At 52.9% G+C, this 24,407-nt stretch overlaps 11 protein-coding genes and 1 non-coding gene across 12 annotated transcripts; 6 read left to right on the plus strand and 6 right to left on the minus strand.

Annotated features, from left to right (window-relative positions):
* Positions 1-1,648: 1,648 nt before the first annotated feature.
* On the minus strand, positions 1,649-2,653 carry K452DRAFT_359369 (uncharacterized protein; the record flags this gene model as incomplete). The annotated part of the gene is made up of 1 exon (XM_033546260.1): positions 1,649-2,653. The coding sequence occupies one exon, from the start codon at positions 2,651-2,653 to the stop codon at positions 1,649-1,651; it is 1,005 nt and encodes a 334-aa protein (XP_033396659.1).
* A 1,071-nt stretch (positions 2,654-3,724) lies between these two features.
* K452DRAFT_319235 (uncharacterized protein) lies at positions 3,725-4,994 on the plus strand (the record flags this gene model as incomplete). Its single annotated transcript, XM_033544222.1, has 3 exons — positions 3,725-3,808; positions 3,885-3,983; positions 4,038-4,994. The coding sequence occupies 3 exons, from the start codon at positions 3,725-3,727 to the stop codon at positions 4,992-4,994; spliced, it is 1,140 nt and encodes a 379-aa protein (XP_033396660.1).
* Positions 4,995-5,377: 383 nt separating this feature from the next.
* K452DRAFT_351652 (uncharacterized protein) lies at positions 5,378-7,764 on the minus strand. The gene is made up of 3 exons (XM_033545733.1): positions 6,680-7,764; positions 5,959-6,631; positions 5,378-5,906 (listed from the first exon to the last, which is right to left on the minus strand). Exons 1-3 carry the CDS (start codon positions 7,705-7,707, stop codon positions 5,535-5,537), a joined length of 2,073 nt encoding a protein of 690 aa, XP_033396661.1. The 5' UTR covers positions 7,708-7,764; the 3' UTR covers positions 5,378-5,534.
* Positions 7,765-9,228: 1,464 nt separating this feature from the next.
* K452DRAFT_288342 (uncharacterized protein) lies at positions 9,229-10,138 on the plus strand. Its single transcript, XM_033540636.1, has one exon. It carries the CDS (start codon positions 9,502-9,504, stop codon positions 9,871-9,873), a length of 372 nt encoding a protein of 123 aa, XP_033396662.1. The 5' UTR covers positions 9,229-9,501; the 3' UTR covers positions 9,874-10,138.
* Positions 10,139-10,186: 48 nt separating this feature from the next.
* On the minus strand, positions 10,187-12,242 carry K452DRAFT_319238 (uncharacterized protein). The gene is made up of 3 exons (XM_033544223.1): positions 12,008-12,242; positions 11,734-11,950; positions 10,187-11,684 (listed from the first exon to the last, which is right to left on the minus strand). Exons 1-3 carry the CDS (start codon positions 12,191-12,193, stop codon positions 10,381-10,383), a joined length of 1,707 nt encoding a protein of 568 aa, XP_033396663.1. The 5' UTR covers positions 12,194-12,242; the 3' UTR covers positions 10,187-10,380.
* A 339-nt stretch (positions 12,243-12,581) lies between these two features.
* Positions 12,582-13,401, plus strand: K452DRAFT_288345 (uncharacterized protein). Its single transcript, XM_033540637.1, has one exon. It carries the CDS (start codon positions 12,589-12,591, stop codon positions 13,246-13,248), a length of 660 nt encoding a protein of 219 aa, XP_033396664.1. The 5' UTR covers positions 12,582-12,588; the 3' UTR covers positions 13,249-13,401.
* Positions 13,402-15,171: 1,770 nt separating this feature from the next.
* K452DRAFT_229687 (uncharacterized protein) lies at positions 15,172-16,864 on the plus strand (the record flags this gene model as incomplete). Its single annotated transcript, XM_033537055.1, has 4 exons — positions 15,172-15,335; positions 15,393-15,873; positions 15,923-16,360; positions 16,451-16,864. The coding sequence occupies 4 exons, from the start codon at positions 15,172-15,174 to the stop codon at positions 16,862-16,864; spliced, it is 1,497 nt and encodes a 498-aa protein (XP_033396665.1).
* Positions 16,865-17,464: 600 nt separating this feature from the next.
* Positions 17,465-18,502, minus strand: K452DRAFT_229545 (uncharacterized protein; the record flags this gene model as incomplete). Its single annotated transcript, XM_033537048.1, has 1 exon — positions 17,465-18,502. One exon carries the CDS (start codon positions 18,500-18,502, stop codon positions 17,465-17,467), a length of 1,038 nt encoding a protein of 345 aa, XP_033396666.1.
* Positions 18,503-18,662: 160 nt separating this feature from the next.
* On the minus strand, positions 18,663-19,900 carry K452DRAFT_288348 (uncharacterized protein). The gene is made up of 3 exons (XM_033540638.1): positions 19,732-19,900; positions 19,412-19,681; positions 18,663-19,360 (listed from the first exon to the last, which is right to left on the minus strand). Exons 1-3 carry the CDS (start codon positions 19,829-19,831, stop codon positions 18,768-18,770), a joined length of 963 nt encoding a protein of 320 aa, XP_033396667.1. The 5' UTR covers positions 19,832-19,900; the 3' UTR covers positions 18,663-18,767.
* Positions 19,901-20,432: 532 nt separating this feature from the next.
* Positions 20,433-20,512, plus strand: K452DRAFT_t94. Its single transcript has one exon. It is a non-coding gene; the product is annotated as a tRNA-Val (tRNA).
* A 1,032-nt stretch (positions 20,513-21,544) lies between these two features.
* K452DRAFT_327245 (uncharacterized protein) lies at positions 21,545-22,534 on the plus strand (the record flags this gene model as incomplete). The annotated part of the gene is made up of 2 exons (XM_033544901.1): positions 21,545-22,144; positions 22,226-22,534. 2 exons carry the CDS (start codon positions 21,545-21,547, stop codon positions 22,532-22,534), a joined length of 909 nt encoding a protein of 302 aa, XP_033396668.1.
* A 606-nt stretch (positions 22,535-23,140) lies between these two features.
* On the minus strand, positions 23,141-24,293 carry K452DRAFT_288351 (uncharacterized protein). The gene has a single exon (XM_033540639.1). It carries the CDS (start codon positions 24,261-24,263, stop codon positions 23,169-23,171), a length of 1,095 nt encoding a protein of 364 aa, XP_033396669.1. The 5' UTR covers positions 24,264-24,293; the 3' UTR covers positions 23,141-23,168.
* Between the last annotated feature and the right edge of the window lie 114 nt (positions 24,294-24,407).

Below are 24,407 nucleotides of genomic sequence, written 5' to 3' on the forward strand. Positions count from 1 at the left end.
TCCGACGGCGACTTAAGTCTACAGGTCCAACAGGTGAAACCCCCTTTAGTCTCGATGGCGAAATTATCGACCACTAAGTTAGATCCGATTGCCAGGTCCAGCTCAGTGATACAAATGTCGAACATCTCTTCAGCATCCCCAGAATCTTGATCGACCCATGACTCGGAATATTCTTCTGGCCTTAGCTTCTTAGTGAGAAGGCAGATCCCGAGGAACATGTAAGCGGCGAGAAGCGGAACTATCGGCTTCTCATCTTGCATGTCAACCTCCTGGAGAACCTTCACTATGTATTCTCCGAGCTTTGTAAGGCGTTCTTGTTGGTGGATCTCCCTCTCGATACTGTCCATCACCTTTTTGGAGATCTGTTGGCATTCTTGAGGAGAATACTCCTGGTCGAAACTGATGCCATGGAAGCAATCAGGTGTCTGAGATGCTGACGGTTTTGAAAGGAGCCCGGCTAGCTCTACGGGATCGAAGAGCACCCGAATGACCACGAGAACCGCTTTCGCCGTTTTGAAATCTGAAGGCCACTGGATTTCCCGAGTGCAAGATGTCTCTTGCAATGCTGCCTGCTCTTCCTTGAAGCTGTTCTCGAATAGGCCGTCCATACTGCTGCTCGTCCTTTTCTTCTCCGCTTTCTTTGGCCGTATCCAATTGAACAAGGAATACTCTCTGGATCCGCTCATAATTCGCTGACTTGTCTCCGGCCGAAAAGGGGAAACAACTTTGGCCGGAGTGGTGCTTTGACATCCCTGATACGTGCTGGATACAGGTTCTGGAGATCTGCGGGCCTCGCCATTACTCTGTGTCAATTTCTTCCGTCGGCTGGCCATCAGCTTGGCGAGAGCCAATTCCTTCCTCGCGCGGCCATCATGTCTGTCGCGCTGGGAACGCTCTTCATCTTTATAGCGCCATTTATCCCAGTCACTCTGTATATCTCGCCTTTCCTGCTTCTTTTTCTCTTTGCGCGATTTCTGGGAAAGAATGTTATTAAGCCATGGGAGGCAAGAACTGCGCTAGCACATGGTGCTTACCTCATCTATCGGTGGCGATATGTTCTTTCTTTTCTCGGGCATCTTGACGCGATGGTCGTCGTGATGAGAGAGATAGGTATGAAAAGAAGGGTGTCAGAAATCTCATTACAAGTCGCATTTGCGTACGACACCTAGTCCTGTATGTTGCGGGTGTCGCTATAGAGAAAAGGTGAAGGCTACTTGCACGTATGCGTGGAGAGCAACAAAGTGGTTTGCATGCGCGTTAGCAAACCGCCAAGGTTTTATATGGTACCAAAGCGAGAAAAGGATCATGGGTTAAGAGATATCGATCCATGGTTGGCGCGACCAGCAACAAGCAACCCTCAAACTTGCCAGATTTGAGTTTCGACAAGGAAAGCGCGAGTACAAACTCAACGATGCGGATCCCGCTTTCGCGTCTAACTTACAGAACGACCTCTTTACTCTAGAGATGTGAGTTTGCAGTCAATTTCTCTTAAGCTAAGCATTATTTCTACCTGTTTCATCCCTGAAGATTGACTGAACTAGTAGTAATGAAATCGCAAAGCACCGTCTTTGAATAAAAGAAGACTAGGAAGCCAGAGACATTTGTTGAAATCCCCCCGCTCCTGATGTCCTGGCAAATATGAAAGAAATCAGCCACTATCCTTTTCAAGGAGAACAAGCTGAGTAGCACCCCGTAGACGTTTGCTGACTTCCGCACTCTCGCCCAGCTTTTCCACTTCTTCATCACGAAACCGGGTCCAAACACTGTTTGTGACAGTGTAAGCCGTATCAGAACCATCGATGATCACTTTGGCGTGATAGCTGATCGTACCTCTACTGACCAGTTGGATGCGTACAGGTGCGTCCACCAGAAGCTCCATGCTCTTTTTATCTTCTGTTCGTCGAATACAGAGCATGATATACTCCGGCGTAGTGGTAAACACATCCCACTTAAATTCCACCTCTTCAACGCCACATTTCTCGCACTTTTCCAGGAGAATGTGAGGGCTATAAAGCAAGTTTTCAAGCGTCTCACTGCTGGCAATACCGGTTCTTTCCTGCATCTCGATGGGCAAGACGAAACCACTCTCTTCGACGGGACCCATTCGGCCGCAGCCATGAACCTTGCAAATTCGGGTACCTTCCGCGGTGATGCCGAACTTATCTGAAAGGAATGTTTTTTTCTCCGATAATTCCAAGCCCTTGTCGAGCTCAGATAAAAATATATCAAAAAGTCCCTCGCTGGTAGTATGCGGAACATATTCGAGCGGCTTGAGCTTTTGGACCATGCGGCACAGACCGAGGAAGACATAAATTGCCAGATTTGATACCCTTGGTACCCCGTCCTTGAAGTCGACTTCGGGAAGGATTTGCGACATATATTCCGCGATAACCTTAGAACCACAGCTGTCTCCAATGTTCACCTTGATGTGCCGTAGTAACTTGCTATGGAAGTGGTCGAACAATTCAAGGGTTTTTGCGACCTCGCCAAAAGCATTCTCGCGACTCAAATTGAAGACGTTTGGCGTGGTGACACGCGGTAACGCGTTTCTCAGGGCTTCGGGGTCAATGGCAGTTCGTAAAGCGACCAAAGTGGCGCTCGCAGCAATGTACTCCGGATAGGTCGGTAAGCGTTCTAAGCTTGACCTCTGCATCTTGTCCGGGCTCTTCTCCGTTGTACAAATCCGAGCGGATTTTGTGGGTGGATAGATGTTTCCTTCTTTCTCAGTTGGACGTTTCGAAGCTTTGGGTGTACTGAGTCTAGTATTGTTGCTGTTGCTTCTGCTGATGTTATTTTGGAGGAGTAGTATGACGTTCCATGCGTCGACTATGAGTTGGGCTATTGGTAGTTCTCATTTATTCTATGTGACCTGAGAGACATTCAGGGCCTTCTGACCTTGTAAGTTGTAACACCCACTCCACTTCTGTATTGTCGCCTTTGAAGTCTTCTAGCTTCATCAGTAAGTTTCGGATTTTGTGAAAGCAAAAGATTGTCTCACTTGGGGGCTGACAGAAAAAGCAAACAGGACAAGTGCCGCACAAGAGCAAATAGTCACATTGTTAGAGACAACTGTCAAATATGAAGCAATTGCGGGCGTGACCACGACGCAGCGCAGCAAAAACTATAACACTTACAGTAACTTTTATTTGCTGATCGACAATTCGAGCGGCTGGTGGTGCACTCAGGTACGCCCGTGGCATCTGCTAATACCTGTCAAATGCCCAACTGAGTAACTGAGATTCGGATACCACGGTAGGTATAACAGGCGACTTCCATGGTACACTGAAGAGGTGGCGTTCAAAATGACACAGTGGACACTCAAAGGAAAGTCGGAATAGATATATTTGGAGGCTCGAAGTTTTACTGTCGACGAGGGTCAAGCGAAGACTAGTTCAGGTTTGTTGTCACGGAACCCGGTCCACACTCCATTACGACAGTGGCACATGACGGCGACCACCAGTCACGATTCACTTCGCTTCAGCACTTATTCACATATTTCGCACGGACATTTCAGTTCAGTCCGTAGCTCTTAAATACCCAAGCCTCTCCTGCCCTTGCCCAAAACCACCTCCTCCAGCGACTCTTTTCGCCAGCAACCTTTCCACCGCCGTTGGAAGCCGATTATCCTCTTTGTTTCCCTTATAACACCATTCAGAACACCTTTGTCCCTTCTGTCACCTACACCTATCCGGTCTCTTATAAACGCAACCGCAGCCCAGCCGCCATGCCGAAGAAATTGAGTGATCATGAGAAGAAGTTCCGCAAATGGAAGAAGAAGCATATACCACACCACAAGGAACGGAAGGAGGTAAATCACTCTTATGCTCATCTCCCTTGTCAAACAACCTTATGAGAATAACTTAACTAACATTCCTGGCTTCTAGGCTGAGGCCTACTTCAAGAGCAGCATTGGCGGTGCCGCGAAGTCCCAACGCGCCCATCCCGATGGCCATGATGCCGCTTCGCCCATTGAAACCGCTAATGTACGTTCTCCCTCCTCATAGACCACAAGTCTCATACCTGACTTCTTCACCCAGAGCACGGCACGCCTCCAAAACCTCGAAACTGAGCTATTCCCAAACACCGCATTCCATGCCGCTCCCGGCTCCGTTGCTGCCCGCAGGGCTTCCGCCGAAGTTCGCCACACCCTTGCCATGGCGAAAAATATCTCTAAGAAGCTTTCCGACCCTGACCCCAAGTTCCCGTCCCACGCGGACGAAGCCCTCCCTTCACCTATCTCGCCTCTCGCCTCTCCAATACCCGACAAAAAATCTCCCAGCAGCTCCACGCCGCGCCCCATCACACGCCCTCGCCCGCGTCGCGCCTCCATCAGAGATGACCCTCCTCCCTCCTCCCCTGCGTGGGCTGTCGTCTTCCCCGGCGCTCGCCCGGTCGGTGTTAGCGGCGAGAGCGCTGACGCTTCCTCGGCTATGTCTACTCCCAACTCCGCCACTTCCACAGACTCTTGCCCAGAGCGTCCCAGAGAGACGTTCTTCGAGACTAAGAAGACGGTCCCTAAACCGAAGCCTGTTACGGAGAAGGCTTTAAAGCCTGGAAACACTGCTGCCAGCCGTACCACCGCCGCCGGCAAGGCCTCCTCCACAGCCAAGGCCTCTTCCGCCGCCAAGGCCTCTTCCACCAGCAAGGCGTCCTCCGCCGCCTCCGCAAAGCGCCCCGCTGCTCACGCCACTCGCCCTGTTGACGCGGAACCCCCTATAGCCATCAAAACTCCGAGCCGCTTGGTGCGCCGCCCGGAGAAGCACACTCCCAAAGTCTTCGTCAACGCTCCTCGCCCAGCCAAGTCCGGCAGTGCCGGCAACACTCCTGTCTCCGCAAAGCCCGCTGCGACGGCCGCCACTTCTGCGCGCTCGCCTCGCCCTGATGAAGCATCCGCCGATGCGAAGAAAGCGGACAACAAGCGCAAGCGCGAGGATGACGGCGAGGCGGAGAACAAGGCCCCAAAGCCACAGGAAAAGCGGGTTTGTTTTGAGTGAAGGGGTTGGCTGCTTGCGGCTTTTTGTCTTTGCCTTGGAACTCTTTGGTTGTTCTGAGCAGGATGATTGGTTGGTTGGGCTCATGGCTTCTCTGGCTTTGAACGGCCTTTGTTGCCGCTTTGTCTTCCTCGCTTTTTCGTGACTTCTTGACTTTTTCTTAGTTTTTATTGGCCTTCTCTTTGTTTTTTTCTTTGTCTTTCATTTAGCTCCTTCATGGCCTCTCTGGTTTTCTTGGAGCCTCACGTGATTTTTTGGCTTTGAGATACCCGCTAATGATAGGTTTCTTCAATTCCCAGTGCACTGCATTTTGATTTTATTTAACACAGCAAACTGACAAAGACTGTTAGGTTCGGCCGAGAACAGTTCTGCGTGCAAGTGAATAAGATTACTTAGTTCTGTTGCGGAGTCTAGAAATTCTCATATTATCTATTTGACAATCTGATGCAGCAGAGAAATTTAATGAAAGATACTATGGAATTTTCCCCTTGTTTGTCTCATGGGTAGGGCCAGGCAAACCGAGTTGGTGTTCAATTCTCACCGCTATGAGTTACTTTTTGGCATCTCAGCTAACTGAGTCTCTTCAAACGTCTTTGGTGGTGCCTTTAGCCGCGGATGGTCTTTGTCTTCCAAGTCTAAAACAGCAAGCCTTTCCCCACTCTTCGTGAAAGGAACGTTGGAAGCGCAGCCATTCCATACTCCAGCCCCGAGCTCTTCATGTGCGAGACGTTGCAACTGCAACGTTTCGTTCGTGTTCCATTCAAGACGTGCATATACGTCTAGGTTACGACTTCGCTGGATCCAACTTATCATAGGTTCAAGCGTATAGGACAAGCAGATAACGATCGTACCAAGAACAAGAGTGAAACAAAGACCAAACACAGAAATGTTGAAGTAGTCGGAATTTTGGATTTTCTAAAGGGCGTGAATGGTCAGCAAATAGACGAGCAAGATTTAAATGTCTTACTTGATTATGACAGATGTTTCGCTCCTCTGTGTTATTTGCTTTCACCAACCAACGCTCTAGGTTCAGGTCCGACAACCCTTTCGCGGTATCAGCTATGGCTCCTTGCAGAGTGGCAAGTGAAGAAGCATGCCAGCTCTCCACCTCCATCTGCCATTGGTTGTCTGGAAGTTGACCTGAGTAACCGACGCGCAGCTTGTAGCGTGCTGCCAGTGAAGCCGCCTCGAGATAAGCCGGAACAGTAGCCATAGAACCGCTTCTCACGTTTATAGTCAAACTGATCCAGTCAAAAATATTCCGCTTCTTGGTGCTTTGCGCAAGATAGTGGGCCAGTATGTAGGATTCCGTTGAACCACCAAACCGCGTACATTGGCTGCCCGAAGGCAAGCTCGGATCACAGTACTGTTCTTTGATTGAGCAAGCAAGAGCGGATACCGGTTCATCTTTCTGATATGTCGTGGTATTACCAGAGTATTCCGAGTCAGCTTTCATGGTGTATGAGCTTCTATGAGCCGAAAACCACGGGTCGTCCACTATTTGTGCGTAAAGGATTCTGTTTGCTGACAGAAAGATGATGTGTATATCGGCGTCCGGCTGTTCAAGTTCAGGGATGGGAATTAGACTTAATCCCGGCGGAGACGAGTATGATCCGTTGAAAGTGTAAGTACTGGATACGCTGCAAACAGTCAGTGACCGCAAGTTAAACTGGAGGTATATGGAATACCCAATTGTATAGTCTTTACCACCACCCATCGCGTTGAAGCCTTGTTCTGGTATCGATCGCTGAGACAATTGCGGATATTCGTACGTGAAAGACTCATCCGAACCCTGCTCGTTCTGTGAACTCGTTGTATAGTAGTAGCGTGTGTAATTTTCTCTCGTTTCAGGGTCTTGGTATGGCTTTTGGTACCCGTCCGTTTTAATAGGGGCACAGCTTGATATACGACGGAAAAGGATACGCTCATTGGGTGGGGCGTTGATACCGAAGTCGAAATGGCTATCCAGATATCCGGTATCGAAAACAATGTTACCATAATCAAGCTTGCAAATGCCGTCCTGAAAGGGGCAACTCGCATTCCGGTCGATCTTGGTTGGCAGTTGTCGCTTGATGAATGCTTTGCAGGAAGCTAGGTCTGACACGTCGGTGATACAGTTCCGTGCATAATTTGTATACGTGTTCGTTAGTTCCGCCCCAAATGGGTACAGATATGTTGCTGCGGACTGCATGTCGGTAGTTTCGCTATTAATTTGGAGGAGGCCACAAGTCGGACTGCGAACAAGGACCTCGTTTCCCATTGCAGTGGAGATACTGGAAGAGAAAGTACCAGCAGTTCCAAAACCACCAATACAGATGGCTGCAAGGCCAATGATTGGCAAAATGCGCTGGTACGGCCTGGTTCGAGTAAACTTGATTTGAGCAGCACTTCGTCGCCATACCCAAAGAACATTGAGTAAGCTCCAGAGGCCACTTGTACTATTGGCCGAATTCCGAAGTATGGCTTGCCTCTGGTGATAAAGCGCGTCTTGAGCAGCCTCGGTGGAGTAAAGTGAATGAAAAGCGAGGCAAGAGATTCTCCAGAAGCTTGTCCCGACAACACTGACAAACATGGCCAAGAAAGCGATGAGGAGGGATCCATCTCGCCGATCAAGAGTGATAGTTGCTCCAAGAGTATGGCCTTTGCTCCAATTGATCCAGTATCCAGTGTATATATTGTAGGCAACAGTCTTGTTGTTTTGTGAAAAGGTATCCATATTTCGAGGACACTAAGTGCAGGAAGTAGCTCTTTCAATAAACGGTAAACTTCAGAGTGAGATATGAGGACGAAAAGCTTGAACTTGGTTCTTAGCAAACCTTACGCATTAAATATAAACGAAATTGCCTCTCAAACCACATGTCCAACAACCCAGAATTTTTACCTCTCGATCAGCTGAAGCTCTATCAGCTATGGATCGTCGCATGTATTTTTAGAGCAATAAATAGAAGATGCATGGAAGTCCACAAAGAGAACAAGATTTTGAGAGCTGAATATAGCCCCGCACATATGCAGTGGACTCGAATGAGAAACGCCTGGGAGTATATATAGGCCGAATAAACCCAATTCGCTGTTCAAATTCCAAGTGCATCCGAGCGTCCAGGGCGCGACGTTAATCAGCATGCAACAAGGAACTTTTATGCTTAAAATAGATATTGTAACTGCCTCAGCCTCGTTATGTACAAGTCTACAAGGCTGTACGTATATCAGCACCCATGAAAAGTGGGACGGTCCTGGGGTTTCACCTTCTTGATCCGTGATAGCGTGGCCAAGGGTTAGGTGGGGGTTGAAAATGGGTCGGTCCTCAGTTAATCCGTCTTACTTAAAAATAAATAGAAGACAATCTTCCTTATTTTTTAAGCGTACTCTATGGCGTTAGGTAGAAGTTCCATGTGCCAATGGTGTTGAGCACTAGTCACTTCAGCTAGTGGCTGTATTTTTCGGTATTAGATAAGATAACAGAATTGAGGGCTTACATAAGTTGTTGGAGATCACAATTCGTGCTTGTATGGGCATAAAGAGTACGGAAGATCTATGTATATCGTTGGTCCCTTCATTGTTACGAGAGAGACTACCGTTGGAAGTGAATGGTGGATGGGTTTTGTTTGACGCAGAGACTATAACTCACCCCAAAGGACTTATTTCACTAGAGTAGCGGTCCTTTCAGCAAAAAATTGTGATTGTTTGCAGTCTTCGATGAGTATTTGTGAATGAGAAGTTCGAGGTTGAGCCTCCTGACGGCGAAGAACACTCACAATTCCAACAGCAAGTAACAGCGGAGGAAATTGACTGAGACGGACGAGGAAACCGAAGTAAAGTCTGTCACCGTCAAACGAGATTCATCGCCTGACGAGATATTAATGCTTGTACGGAGTAGAAACGAATTTTAGTCAAGATATCTATAGTATACGTGCGTTCTATAACCTTATCTATATCTAGGGCTCAGGATTTTAGGTCTACAAGTAGTACTTTATAGGGACTGCTTATATTCTTCCCTACCTCGCTTGAATATGAATTTTGCTGGACGGTGACGGACGTTAAGGTCTAATAATGGTGGAGAAAGGTAGTGTTAAGGTGACGCGACAAACAGGGTCCAACACGAACGATCTGCAACCAGGACGATAGTCGTAGCCGCTCTCTCTCTCTCTCTTCATCCTACTCACATCTCGGCTTATACTGTACAAATGTCTCGGGACACCCGAGACTACCACTCTGTGGCGTCGAGAAGCGAGTAGGACCAGTTCGATTGAAGTCAAGTGCACTATGGATCCGGGCCGAGTTGTGTGCCCTGGCACTAGCAGCAGCAGCCCCACCCCGCATCCGGGCAAACCTAATATTAACATTTAATCATCACAGCATTCCAACAATCCAACACTCAACATCTTCTCAAGCTCCAATCCCAAACCAAAGACCAAGAAAAGCCCCGAACTCAAACTATCAAGAAAAACACTCCTCAAACCCATAACCGCCACCACCACTACCACCACTACAACAAACCATCACACCACCAAAAATGGCCGCCGACACCGCCCACCCCACCATCGCGTACAAAATCCTAACCGCGCTGCAATACGCCGACTGGGTCGACAAAGGCATCTTCATCGGCGCCAGCATCGATCTCCAAGACGGGTACATCCACCTCTCAACCGCCACGCAGAGTCTGGAGACGTACGCGCGCTACTTTGCCGCGCAGCCGGACCTCGTAGTTGCGGAGCTGGATCTTAGCCGTCTGGGCGAGGGCGCCGAGCTCAAGTGGGAGGAGTCTAGGGGCGGGGACTTGTTTCCTCATATTTATGGGAAAGGCATCCCCATTGCTGCTGTTAAGAGGCATTGGGATCGTGTGGATCGCGCGCTTATGGAGGGGTTGGCCGAGGGAACGGTTTGAGGCGTTGGTTGGTTGGCGGGGGGAAAGGGGGGGAAGGTGATTTTTGCGGAGGATGAAATTCTGGATTTTAAAGCCGGTCGCCAAAAAAGGCCTCTGGATATTTCGCTTAGTGGGCTCTTGGATTGAATGACAGGGTGGAAAGATTTGTATTTTCTTTTTATTTTGCCTACACCACATTTTGACTATTAAGGTGGAGTCCACTGAATCTTTTTAGGCACAATTTGAAATTGACAACCAGCTCAGCGTCACAATAAGTTTGGAATCCATGAGACAATGAGACAATAAAGAAAATCGTGAACAGTTCATACAGAATCACTCTTGTATTCAAAAAGCCTTGCCGAAATATCCAACACCTAGAGATACATAAAAGTTCTATACATACCGAGAAACCACATCCAAGTGTCAGTACACTACTCCTACAGGTACGCTACCCGGTATCCAGATCTAAACCAAATGCCTTTTCTTTCCACACTCCTCACGCCGCTCCGCTCTATTGTATCCGCGTATCTATTCGCGCAAGAAAGTCTTGTAAATGGGGTTGTCCGTCTCCTCAACAAATGGGTACTTGATACGCGCAAGGAACTCCCTGAGCTCATCTTCCTTGCCCGCCGGGCACTGGATACCCGCCAGGATCTTGGCCACGTCACCGCCGTGGTTGCGGTAATGGAAGAGCGAGATGTTCATGTCGGGCTGAAGCTCCGTCAAGAACTTGTACAGCGCGCCGCCCCTCTCGGGGAACTCGAAAGCAAACAACCGCTCGTCCGCAACGGCGCCTGAGCGTCCGCCGACAAGGTACCGGACGTGGCTCTTGGCCAGCTCGTCGCCGGACAGGTCGTTCGCCTGCATACCATCCTTCTCCAACCGCGCCAACAGATCTGCCAGGTCCCGCTCGCGGGACATCGGGCTGAGCGCAACCCCTATCAAGATGTTTGCGTGGGTAGGGCTGTGGTAGCGGTAGGCGAATTCCGTCACGGCCATTGGGTGGACGGCAGAGATGAGCTTCGCGAAAGCACCAGGTTGCTCGGGAATGACGACGGTGAGCAGAGCCTCCCTCCTCTCACCCAGCGCCGCGCGCTCTGCGACGAACCGGAGACGGTCGAAGTTCATGTTTGCGCCCGAGGCAACAGCGACAAGGCCGCGGTTGGTGTTGGGTGAGGGGTTGGACGCAACATACTTCTTGAGACCAGCAAGCGCAAGTGCGCCCGCAGGCTCGACGATGGAGCGAGTGTCCTCGAAAACGTCCTTGATGGCGGCACAAGTCTCGTCGGTGGTGACCTGGATGACATCGTCGATGACCTCCGTGCAGATACGGAAAGTCTCCTCACCAACAGTCTTGACGGCCGCACCGTCGGCGAAAAGACCGACATCCTTGAGCAGTACCCGCCTCTTCTCCTTCAGTGACTGCACCATCGCGTTCGCGTCGTAGGTCTCGACACCAATGACCTTGACATGCGGCGCAATGCGCTTGATGTAGACACCGACACCCGCAATGAGGCCACCACCACCGACGCAACAGAAGACAGCTTCCAGCTCCTGCAGGTTGGTCTGGCGCAGCAGCTCCATTCCAATGGTGCCCTGGCCGGCTATAACGTACGGATCGTCAAAGGGAGGAATGTTGGTCAAGCCATGCACCTTCTCCAGCCTGTGTGCCTCCTCCTTCGCGGAATCGAAGTCTGGACCATGCAACACGACATGACCACCCATCCGAGAAACGTTCTTATGCTTGATGTCGGGAGTGCCGGAAGGCATGACGATGGTTGCAGGTATTCTGAGTTTCCGGGCAGAGTAGGCGACGCCTTGCGCATGGTTTCCTGCTTTTCTTAGCATATATCCCACAGATCTCCAGATACATGTGCATACCGGCCGAACATGCGACAACGCCCTTGAAGCTCTCCTTCTGGTCGAGGTGTGCCATCTTGTTGTACGCTCCTCTCAACTTGAAGCTGAAGACTGGCTGGAGATCCTCGCGCTTCAGCAGCACCTTACATTCTAACCGGTTGCTAAGGTTAACAGCATGTGTGAGAGGCGTCTCCTTCACAACTTCGTAGACGCGCGAGGTCAGGATAAGTCGCAGGTACTGAGAGACTGTCAGGTTACTTCACGACTGACGGCATGATTCTGCGGGAATCTTTACATCTGGGTAGCCGCTAGGGAGCAAGAAGTGGTCTGGAATGTTGAATGACGGTACGGATTCAGCGTTCGAGTGCGGTGGTGAGGGATTCGCGGTGTACTCGGTCAGGGCCAGGCCGCTAACGCTGGGCGTCTGGGGGCGAGTGTTTGAGCCATTGGACTCAGTAGTGGGCGTCGCTGGAGTCGCCATGGTTGGAAACGTATATCCAAGTAGCAATGGAACGAGGAAGCGGTGTTGTAGAGTCGTGAGAGAATAATTAACTGACTCTTCCAGTATCAGGTCACCGTGCTGCGTCAGAGTCGCGGCCCACATATTTTCAAAGCTCCGACGCTCCGATCTCGGCACGACTCGTGAATCGATCCTCCGTGCAGCTTTCTGACTCGCTCGGAGCTGTTTGTTCCTCTCACGACTTTGACATGTTCAATTCACCTTCAACTGCGCAACGATCACAGTGAGCGCCACCTCGTCGCTTCCTCCACCATTCTCCAGACGATCTGACAAGCCGCGGTAGAGACATGTCTACCCACCATCACCATCATGCCCCTGGCCACAAAGCCCCGGCCGAAGAGGTTCGCAGTCTCGACATGCTGACCCAGCGCCTCCAAACTCTCAACTCGGCGCTAGAGGTGATGAAGAAGGCGCAAACGATGCATACCTACGACGTCGGGCCACCTCCTTGGCTCACCACCCTCAACCAAACCAACGTCATCACAGGCCGTCTAAACTCCCTCCTCGAAACGTTCAACAACTCGCGCACGTTGCTCAATCAAGCTCACTCATATCCGCTCCCGTCCTTCCCCGGCCGCACGCACGAGGCCATCGCAACACAGCTCACGCGCAAGAAGCTTGAGCCATGGGTGGAGGATTGGGTCGCAGATGGTGTGAAGCACGGCCAGAACGCTGGCCTTGATCCGGAGAACAAGGAGAGTGTGTCCGTCGCAAGCGGGGTTGCTGCGATTGATGGTGCGCCCGAGGGAGTACTGAGCGCAGCACAATTAGACGAGCTATGGGACTGGGCAGGACCGGCAGGCGGCAACGTAGGCCGAAGCGTCATGTCCGGAGAGATGGACGAAGACGAAGGGGAGGACGAAGATGAAGACGAAGAAGATGAAGGAGAAGACGAGGGCGCGATGGAAGGTGTCGAAGGAACGGACAAGAAGGGCGAAGGAGAGGCGCCAGCGGTGCCAATGATGCCGTTGGGAGATATCCTGCGTTTTGCTACCACAGGTGGTTTTGGCAAATAACCATATGGGCAAGAGCAGGAGCATCATTCGGCGCTTTGGGATCCTTCCTTGAGGTAGGGAACGCCAGACAAGCGATGCAGTTATTCTTCGAGACATTAAAGATGATACCCGAGCTGCTTCTAGGAAGTGGCTTTTCAAGACAGTTCTTTTAACAGCCGCCCTTCTTTACGGGAGAATGTGCCACTCAGGCAGACTCTGTCGAACCCTCGATGGATAGGATCATCTTTTATCACCATGTCAGCTTGCGTTTCCTGTGCGCGTCAACAGCTTACGTTTAGTGATAACGCAAGCTCTGCTCCATGCAGCAGTTGAGAAGTGTATGCGAGGGCTTTCTCAGTTCCCACGGATCAATCATCACTGAGCAGTTAGTGCAACAAATGAGGTTGCCTCTCCGAACCTCTCAAATACGTGTCGCCGCCTTTCCAACCAGGGTTTAGCTTTAAAACAACAAGACTCGCGACGTTGGAAAGCACATGCAAACCGGATGGTTTCCCAAAAACAGTCAATTCCGCGGACATCCTTCGGCTAACCTGCCAATGTGGAGCGCTGCAAAGCTCGAACAACATCCCCGGATGCGATACCCCACTTGAAAGCTTGAGCTCCGCATCAGATCGACAAGATTTGAGAGGGGAAAAATGCCCGGGCATGGATCTCTCCGCTTCTTATTCCGGGAAAGGGTCTCGGATAGCGTTAAAAGCCGCAAGGAGTGGAGCGGCAGGCTTCCTTAGTGCAGCTCCCGGCACTTTGCATCCGTCTTCGGGTTTAAAGTATGTGAGCGCTTATTACCGATAACCGCATATCGAAGCCCATGAGTCTGGCTCAACAATCTGACAAACACGTCCAATTGGTGCTTGTCCCTGGCTGTTATGCTTGCAAGATTAACACCAGGGGGCGGGCGTTATCTCATGCTTGATGTAAGAGACGCAGGTACCGAGGAAATATTAATCACCAGGGTTTCATTGATGAGCAAACGGGGATGACGTTGTGAGGGAAGCGGTCAGCGGCCCGAGGCCCAATCAACCTCGTCACACTCGATGTTGGACGGGCTTGCATGAACAGTGGCAATCATATACCAGGGTATCAAGACTGCTCTGTGCAGACACAAGATCATATTCTTCTTGTTCTGAACGCTGAGTGTCGTCCCCACGGGCACCCCCGGCCCGGCTTGGCGATAAGGCTTGGCAGAGCTTCTCTTGACGATAAAAATGCTTGGGAAGAAGACCAACAACCATAAACATTTTCCAAGAAACCTCATGAGAAATTATGAAAAGATCAGCGTCTCAGGCCAAACCTCGAACAGGCTAGTTTCGGGACTTTGCTCAATCACCGTCAAGCCGTCAAAACATTTTTCTGTCTCCGCGTGCACCACGTGCCGGGAGTGAGCCCCGACTGATCGACGTCATATGGACAAGGATATTACTTGACTGGGTTGAACATCCGCCCCAATCGCCCTCCACCTTGGGTGGTCTTGGTGTGGAGTGGCCGTGCACGAAAGTGAGTGACTACCTCTTTACCATTTTTGTACGGCTAGCACATGAGCCGCCAGGCCGCGTGGACGTCATGGAGACGATATCTGGAGATGATGGGATGCGCCACACAAGAGACTGTCAGTGTCTAGGGGAAAAGCAACCCAGATCCACCTTCAAAAGAAACTTGGGAAGGCCAGCCAGAGGCAAAAGATATTTCCGTTCTCTCCTTCATAATTTGTCCTCTCAATAGTCCTTCAGTCTCCAAAACTTCTCAGCCAGTGTATGAAAGCATTCCGTTGCTCCGGCTTCGATGGAGACTCGCGTTCACCACAGCCCAGGTCGTGCAGACCCCGCGACGCTGGAGAAGGACATTGATTCGAAATCCGAAATCAACCTTCCAGACTATGACTCTCCTGGAGCGGGCATTCATGGAGCTGGATCCGAAGGCCGGATAATGCTTCCAGAGGAGAAGATCCTCGACTACGCAAAGACTCATCCAAACGACCCGGAGCCCTTCTATGTCACATACGCAATAAACGATAAGGACAACCCGCGAAACTGGCCAAATTGGAAAAGATGGTACATTACTTGCTTTGTGAGCTTGCTCAACGTTCTCACGTATGCACTGTCCTGTTTCTTTTCTATGTCAGTGGACAGACTAACAATGCGATCCAGATGCCTTTGCGCAGGCGGTTACAGCTCCGGACAGGATGACCTCATTGAGGAGTTTCACGTATCCGCCGAGGTCGGCACCGTGGGCTTGTCGATGTACATTCTCGGTTTCGCAATCGGGCCTCTAATGCTCGCACCGCTTTCCGAATACTTCGGCCGCAACCCGATATACGTCGTGTCGTGGGGACTTCTCGTTATATTTCAGATCCCTCTGGCGCTGGCTCCAAACATCGGGACTGTCATCGTGTGCCGTCTGATCCAAGGTTTCTTTGGTAGTGCGCCTTTGACCAACACCGGGGGGACAGTCAGTGACCTATGGGGACGGAACGAGTGTGGCAACGCCATGGCAATCTATGGGCTAAGCAGCACTTTCGGCCCACCAATGGCGCTCGTTATCAGCGGGTATATTGCGCTTGAGAAAGGCTGGCGGTGGCTCTTCTGGTGCTACCTGGCTATCTTTGGCGGTATCTGGATAATCCTTGTCGTAAGTATTTATTGCTGTTGTGCTGCTTACACAGCTAACCTCACGCCAGCTCACCATACCCGAAACGCGCCACACTACCATCCTTGAGAGGAAGACGAAGCGCCTGCGCAAGCGGCTGCAGCAAGAAAGCCTTGCCGCAGCAAGCAACCTGCACGACGCCAACGCCAGCGAAAAGAAAAACCTACACACGCTCTTTGCGATCACGTTGACACGGCCTTTCCGTTTCCTCTTGACGGAACCCATAACGTTTTTCGCGGCCGCTTATAACGGGTTTATTTATGGCATTGTATACCTTCTCAATGAAGCCTTCCCGTTGGTGTTTGGGCCCACTGGCCACGGCTTCAATACCGGCGAGTGGGGTCTTTCGTTCCTCGGCCTTGCGATAGGATCTTTGGTCGCTGCGTGCTTCCATCCCCTCCAGGAGCGATACTACCTCAAGCGCGTGGCAGCCAACGACGGGCACGGCGTGCCGGAGGCACGCATGTGGGTGAGTTATAGCCGTTCTTCTTCACGTCCCTTTCCCTCACCCCCTCCAACCGCTACAAACGAACCTAGAGCTCAAACTAACACCCCCCAGCTCGCACGCATCGGGACATTCCTGCTCCCAATCTCGCTCTTCTGGTTCGCATGGACGTCCTACCCCAGCGTACACTGGATCGTGCCAATAATCGCGTCGAGCTTCTTCGGCGCGGGCATCTACATCATCATCCTGGCCATCCTCAACTACGTCGTCGACGCATACCAGACGTACTCGGCGTCGGCGCTGGCGGGCGTGATCCTCGTACGCAACCTCGTCGGCGCAGGCTTCCCGCTCTTCGCCAAGCAGATGTACCTGTATCTGGGCTTGGAGTGGGCCAGCTCGTTGCTCGCGTTTCTGAGCCTCCTCATGCTGCCCATCCCGTTTGTGTTCTTTTATTGGGGCGAGAAGATTCGGCTTAAGAGTCCGTGGGCGAGAGAACATTTTGCTCAGGATGAGGATAAGCCGCATTAGTGTGTGGAGGGGGGAGGGGGTGCTGCTGTGCAGGTTCATGTGTTTTGTAGGGAAGGGATTGGATTGATGGAGGATGGTTTGTGTGTTTTATATTCGTGTTGAGTTTTGAAGTTGGGTTTTGGGCTGGGGTTTGTAGCGGATTTGTTGGGTTTATGGATGGTTGTTGCAAGAGGTCGACTCATGGTTATGTTTTTTTCTATTGCGCTGAGGCGTGATTATAGTGCCAATGAGTATTCCATATCAGACGAACTTCATCAATCCTTTCCCTTGGAATAACAAAGCGTGACTACGGTATGACAAAAGACAGGACCATGGGCTTCCTGCATATCCACAGATCATGGTCCTACATCCACGCAGCGAACAAGATGTTCAGGAGAGGAAATGACTTTTAAGTATACCTACAATACCACATCCCTAACTCGGCGCAGAAGCAGCGACCAGGTCAAACATCACGTCCACATTGTTCCCTACGCCAAACAGTGCCCCCAAACTCCATGAATGCGCTCCCAAGACGTCGAGCAAGCCCTAGACTTTCCTCCATTTCTCCCACCCGCCTGCCCACTCGCCTACCTACTCACTCCCACCGCGCCCCAGGAACACTCACCACCCCCACCACCTCTTAAGCGTATCCCCAACCGTCTCCTTGCCCTCGCCCTGCCTCACCAACCGCCTCTTCCTCTCCTCCTCATAGAAGCCCTCAACCTGCTTCGTCAGGGCCTGCGCGCTAGCCCACTCGCCCACAATAGCGCGCAGCTCGAGCTCGCGCTCCTCAGTAGACATCTTTTTAAGGCGGTCCTCGAACTCCTGTCTAGCCTTAGGCGCCAAACCCTTCAAATCATCCAGACTAGCAACGTGTTCGCCCTGCTCGAACGCGCGCAACTTGGCCTCGACATCGGGTCTCACCGGCGCCGCGTCAGGCACATCGCCACGCATCGCGGCCGCGACATTGGCCTTGGACAGAATACTGCCGAAGACGGGCGGAGTCTCGCCCTTCTCCTTCGCCTCCGCAACCGCGCGCTCCTGCGCCAGCATGCGCTGATAAAGCCGATCCGCGTGCATCTGGACGCGCTCCTCGGCGCGCTCGTCCCGGCCCGCCTCGCTGAGGTAGCCCAGCGCCTTCAGGAACCGCGCTTGCATCGTGTAGCAGCGGTCGAGCTCGCGCGTCTCGGCGCGACACATGGTCAGCCGCGCGGCCCAGCTGCCCGTGCGGAAACAGTCGCTCAGCGCAATCTGCTCGACGGCGCAGTTCTCGAGCGCCGCGCGCCCGATGTTCTCCCGTCGCTCGTTGTACGCGCTTATGATGTCCGAGAGCTTTTCTTGGTCGGATTTCGCGCGCGATTCGATGGCTGTGAGCGGCTCGTAGGTCTTCCAGAGGTGGGCGTAGCGGCCGTCTTGGTAGAGCGATTCGGCGGGGACGTTGTTCTTGTTGTTGGTGTCGTGCTTGGGTTGCTGCGAGGAGGCTGGTGCGTCGGTGGGTGTTGGCTGCACGATTGGCAGCGCGGGCTTGGGCGCCTCTTTGTGCAGCGCTGGTGCTGTGGACGCGTCGGCGGATTCCTTGTCTAGGAATTTCTTCAGACTCGGGTCCAGCTGCGTCGTCGGGTCCGAGGCATTGCTCGAGGAGCCCCAGAGCCAGCCCATGGTCGGTGTTTGGTGCGGGGTTGGGGGGGGATTGGGGTCGTCTTGTGCGTGTGTGGTTGGTTTGGGCGAAGGGCGAAGCTTGAGAGAGATGCGGGCGAAGGATCGGCGCGCGGAGGTTTGCCGTTCCCCGCGCTTGGGGTTTGGCTTCCATGTCAACTCTTACGACTCTCACATTTATATGACATCTAAATCGACTTCAATGGATTCGACAGGTTCAAGTGCCGCCCACAGATAATGTCTCACCAGCTCCAGTCCCCCAACACATCTACACGCGCACCGAGCCCGGCGTCCTCTCATAGTAATGAATAGCACCCGGCGCCTTCGCGCAATTCGTGTTACTCCCCGTCGCATTCACCGGCACCGCGTCCCCATCCTGCGGCCTGCCACGCACATGGCTATAATACCAAACCTCGCTCAGGGCGGTGAAGCCCGCGTCCAGGGTGCCGTTCCCGAGCGCCGTCTCATTAAAGCGCGGGCCCGAGCAAGCCAAGTACGGAACGGCGCCCCAGCGGGCCGTCAGCGCCGTCTGCACGTCGGCGAGAGAGTAGGTCGTGTGGTTCGAAGGCGTGATGGCCGCGTCCACGAGCCAGGCCCACGTCGGCGCCTTCTGGTACCAGCGGATGGCGGTCTCGAGGAAGTCGACCACTTCTTCGTGCGCCACGTACTGCGGCCCGTAGCATGGGACGTCGAAGGTCGAGTAACAGGTCGCGTGCTTGGAGAACTCGTGCGCCCAGAAGGCGGTGTTGGGCTGGTTTTGCGCGATCCAGTACTTGGTCATCCAGGCGAGGAGGTCATGCTTGCCGAAGGCTTTGATGAAAGTGTCGATGGTTGGGCCTGTGTATGGGGGCACGGGATTGCCTGTATCACTCTTTAAGTTTGAGTAGAATACTTTGTGTGGGCGTGGCTTACCGTCGGGCTTGCTGTTGGTGGTGTTGGGCGATGGCTCCGGGTCATACTGGCGGCTGAGATCGCAGTATTGAGTGTAAGACCCGTTGCAGAAGTCAGGCCAGAGACCGTGAAGCCCCCAACTGTCTTTTGGCAGCAATTGGCCCTCGTCTTCGAGCCCGGTGTACGTATTCCAGAGTTGGGTCGTGAGAAGAAGCCCTCCGTACGTCTCGACGCAGCACGAGTCGACCTTTAAAGGATTGGCATTCGCCGAGCATGAAGTAAACGGTGGAGCTGTTGACTATGAGGAAGATTCTTGAAGTCTCATCAATCGTCTGACATACTAAAGAGACAAGTGTGGTTTGCGCTGCTTTGGTTGTACAGCGACGCCGACGCGATGCCGACGAACAGTACGCTGGCAGTGGCAGGAAAGAGAAACTGCATCTTGAACTGAACGTTGACAGGTAGCACAAGATAAAAAAAAAAGAATGCAGTGTAAATCAGCCAGCAAAGCGCAGCCTTACCAGGTCATTGGGAGAGGCCGCCCGGTCTATATCTCAAAGGTCCATCTGTACGTTGACGCCATGCTCCGGTACCTGCAGGAGCGCGTGCTGAATCGATTGGATTGACAGGCTTATCATCAGCAGCTGTGCCGCGCGCCCGGATTCGGGGACGGGATGCCATGTTGACGATAGCGAGGCCGCTGCTTTTCCGGTTGTGGAAGGTGGCATTGCAGTCGGGCGCGCTCTGATCGGTCTGAGGCACGGCCTGCATCTCGGTCGGCGGGGCGGCACTGGATTTTGTCAGGATGTTGAAGCGGCTGTCTGTCTTGCCCAGAGTTTGGTTTGCGAGATGCCGGCGAAGGCAATCTGTCGCACCTCGACGGCCTTTATGAGTACCTACCTGTTAGGTAATAACGTGCAAACATCCAGATAATTTCTTAGGTCATCAAAATCAAGCAATAGGAGCTTGCAATGATGGTTTTTGTAACAAAGATATGGTGCGGCTAATTATTTTTGTTATATCAAAAGCCAAAACCTATCTTGCGAGCTTAGTGTAGTGGTTATCACGTCAGTCTTACAAAAGTATCACTGAAGGTCGGTGGTTCGATCCCGCCAGCTCGTAGGCTTTTGCTTTTGCAATAAACATATAAATTTTTGGACTCGAAAAATGCTGGAAGGATGGTAGGGTTTACGCGGTAAAATTTTGTGGGCTGAAAATTGTGGTGGAACGATTTCAAATTAAGGTTAACAGTCTATTACAGATGCAAAATGGGAAGGTTCCGCTTCCGCTTGTAAGTTGGGAAGTGATCTGGCAAAAAGCCAGGTCGATACAAAGTGTTTTGTTAGACACCGTGTAGCTGGTATACAGGTCTGGCACGAATACTTATGAAGTGAGAGATTGAGAGTGTCATCAGCCTGTCAAGATAGCTGGTCAACTTAGTCGTGTCTGCTTACAGTATGCCACTTTGAAAACATTTAGATCTACAGCGGATGCTAAAACTTAACCGGAAGAACATTTTCTCAACATTAATATAGGACTAATTAACTATCAGCATGACGAATTATTGAGCGCTTGCAAAATGATTATATTCAAGCAGGCGTGAAGGTATTTATGTGGTTGCAAACCGGACACAAATAATTCGACAAGGACTAGTTATGGTGATACAGCCCGTAGTATAGTTCTGCACGCGTAGACACGACATCCGTAGGGAAGTTTACATGATAAACCTTTTGAGGGATTAGTCTTTCTACAGGCATTAACAGAGTTTCGTATGTATAAGTTCTTCCTATGTCTTGCTAATAATTCGGGATTGTAGACAGACAGTATTATTAAATCCGCAGTACCGATCCAGTGTATGTCTAGGGAAGATACATCGAGTCAAAGTGTTCCGGTGAACGACGCACTATATAATTTTCTCCACGCGAATAATTGAAATATTTTCAATTAACTACATCTCGCTTTTTAATTATAGTCGCACAGGATGGCCCTTGCTCTCTACCCGGAGCGCACTATGGTTAGGGCTGAAGCTCTGACTGACGACAGCCTCTCGCGGACCCTGAATTTCTCTAAAAACCAATTGCGGACAACTTTCCTCTCCCTCTCCCTCTCCCTCTCTCCACCCCCTTTCAAACACCCAACAAACAAACCGCCATCATGGACGCCCTCCGCTCCGCCATCCAGCCCATCACGCACAACCTGCCGACGCCCATCTTCGAGGCGGGCACATCGCTGCTTGGCGCCAAATGCTACAAGACGCTGATCCTGGACGTGGACTTCCTCAGCTCGCCAGAGTGCCTCAAACTCGCCATCAGCAAAGGGCTCGGGATCGGGATCATCGGGGCGTCGTCGATTGTCAAAGTGCCGCAGCTGATCAAGCTGGTGAACTCGCGGTCGGCGGCGGGCATCAGCTTCCTGTCGTATGTGCTGGAGACGTCGTCGTACCTGATCTCGCTGGCCTACAACGTGCGCCAGGGCTTCCCGTTCAGCACGTTTGGCGAGACGGCCCTCATCGCCGTGCAGAACGTCGCCATCGCTGCCCTCGTCCTGCATTTCTCGGGCAAGAGCGCCGGCGCCGCCGTCTGGGTTGCCGGCCTGGCCGCCGCCGGCTACGCCCTCTTTAACCACGACCTCGTCGACGCGAAGACGCTGTCGCTGCTGCAGGCGGGCGCGGGCCTGCTGGGCGTCGGCGCGAAATTGCCCCAGATCATCGCTGTGTGGCAGCAGGGCGGGACGGGCCAGCTGAGCGCTTTCGCCGTACGTTTTCTTCCTTACTCACCCTTTCCCTCTCCCTCTCTCTCCCCACCTCCAAACTGACACCACGCCTAAAAAACCCAGGTCTTCAACTACCTCCTCGGCTCGCTCTCGCGCATCTTCACCACGCTGCAAGAAGTCCCCGACGCGCTGATCCTCTACGGCTTCGTGGCGGGTTTCGCGCTCAACCTCGTCCTCGCCATCCAAATGCTCTACTACTGGAACAGCCCGGCCAGCAAGTCCGCCGCGCCCGGCAAGAAGAACAAGAAGGCCAATAAGGTCGCGGCGGCCTTTTCGGGAAACAACGGCAAGGCTGACGCGGGCAAGGCGTCCGCCCGCTCCTCGGCTACGCCGGCGAAGGGCAAGAGCCCCAGCACTCGCCGCCGTGGTTAGGCGCTGTTTCTGTGTGTGTGGGTGTGGCGCGCTTGACGAGTTATGACTGCTCTGCTTGGCTGGTGCTGGGTACGGCGTGGATTGGGCGGCTGGGTGGGTTGGCTGGTGCAATGGGCGGGCAGGTGGACTGGTTGGTGCAATAAACAGGCTACTGCATATTGGAAAGCTACGTGGGCGAATAGAAGCGTGGCACTTATTATGGCATTGCTAGCCAGCTAGCTAGCTAGTTAGATCTTGCCGTACCGCCCTTTTCTGTCGTTTTTCTTCGTCTTCTCCTTCTTTTCTATTCTGTTCTGCATACCTGGCTGGGGATTTGGATTCTGTAGAGGAAATCGCTTGTAATTCATGGCGCCTGCTTGCTTGTCTGTCTGTCTGCATTTCCTGTCTACATTTCCTGTCTGGGCTCTGGTGGTTCTAGTATGAAGCTGTCGTTGTGGTTGCTTTTCATGTCATTTTATTACATACTCGTTGGCAGCCATAACTATACACCACTCCTCCTCGTCCCTTATCCACAATAACCCGGCCCAACGCCCTAGTCCAAACATCCCAACGCCCTAAAGAAACCCATCCATCATAAAGTCATACAAACCCTCACCCTCACAGACAGCTTCTAACCAATCCCCTCACTCAGAACTCAAACCGGCTCCTTCCCCTCCCAAGCATCCTTCAGGAATTTCTTGGCCGTCGTAAACGTCTCCTGGCGCGTGCGCTTCTCCTCGTCATTCAGCCAGCCCACGGGCATCTGCGTCCAGCCATGCTTGCGGTCCAGCACGCGCTCGACCTTCAAGTGGTGGCCGCGGCCCTCGGCCTCGACCTTCTTGACCCACTCCTCGCTCTGCTCGGCCAGCGTGTCCACCTCAGGCAGCACCAGGTACATGCGGGCCATGGGGTGCAAGCCGTCGTCCTTGATGGGCGCGAGGCCGGGCGACGCGCGCGGATGCCCCCCGTGCTCGCGCGGCAGGTACGTCGGCGCCAGCACGTCGAAGCTGTCGCCCCAGAAGGAGCGGCCGACGGGGAGCTTGGGCGGGCGCGTGCGCTGCGACGGCAGCATGCGCAGGTCCAGCGACGGGTAGTACAGCAGCAGCGGGAGCGGGCTTGTGTAGGCATGTGGCAGGCGCGAGGGCCACGCCTCGGGCACGTCGGGCGGCGTGAGCGACAGCGCCAATTCCAGCGCCAGATTGCCGCCGCTGCTGAACCCCGCGATGCCCAGACGCGCCGCGTCGAGCGTGACTGTCCGCGGCGGGCCGTCTTTCTGCAACGGCTTGACCTCCGCCGCTATCCCTGTGCGCAGCGCTTCGTACGCGTTGGACGCGGGGTCCACGATGGCGCTGAGCACGTCTTCAGCGTCCTCGAGCGCGGCAGGGAACTTGTCGATGGGCCCCATGCGGTAGTCGACGGAGATGACGACGGCGCCGAGGTCGCGCGCCATTTCGGCGCAGAAGGGCGCCTGCTCAAGACAGCTGCCGAGCACGAAGCCGCCGCCATGGAAGTCCAGCAGCACCGGGTATGCGGTTTGGCCGTCGGGCGGCGGCGTCGGCGGCACGAAGACGTAGACCGGGATTGTGTAGGTGCCGCGCGAGGGCAGCTTCAGCACGAACGGGTGCGGGCCCTCGGACGACGTGATGCGCAGGAACTGGTCGGGCACGGCGCGCGGCAGGCGCACGACGGCGGTGCGCCATTGGACGTCGAAGGGCTGGGAGAAGAAGCGCTGGAAGCCCGAGGATGACATGGTGGTGGCGTGGCGCTGTGGTAATTTAGTGGTGAGATGCGGAGGTTGTGGCGAGAGCGAGGGAGGAGGTGTGGATGTGTTGGCATGCTTCCCCCCCAGTTCGGGCCCGGCTGGGACGCGAAAGATTCGAAGGAAAGAGCAGTT

The sequence above is a fragment of the Aplosporella prunicola genome (assembly GCF_010093885.1).
Source record: "Aplosporella prunicola CBS 121167 unplaced genomic scaffold K452scaffold_15, whole genome shotgun sequence".
Taxonomy (NCBI): Eukaryota; Fungi; Ascomycota; class Dothideomycetes; order Botryosphaeriales; family Aplosporellaceae; genus Aplosporella; species Aplosporella prunicola.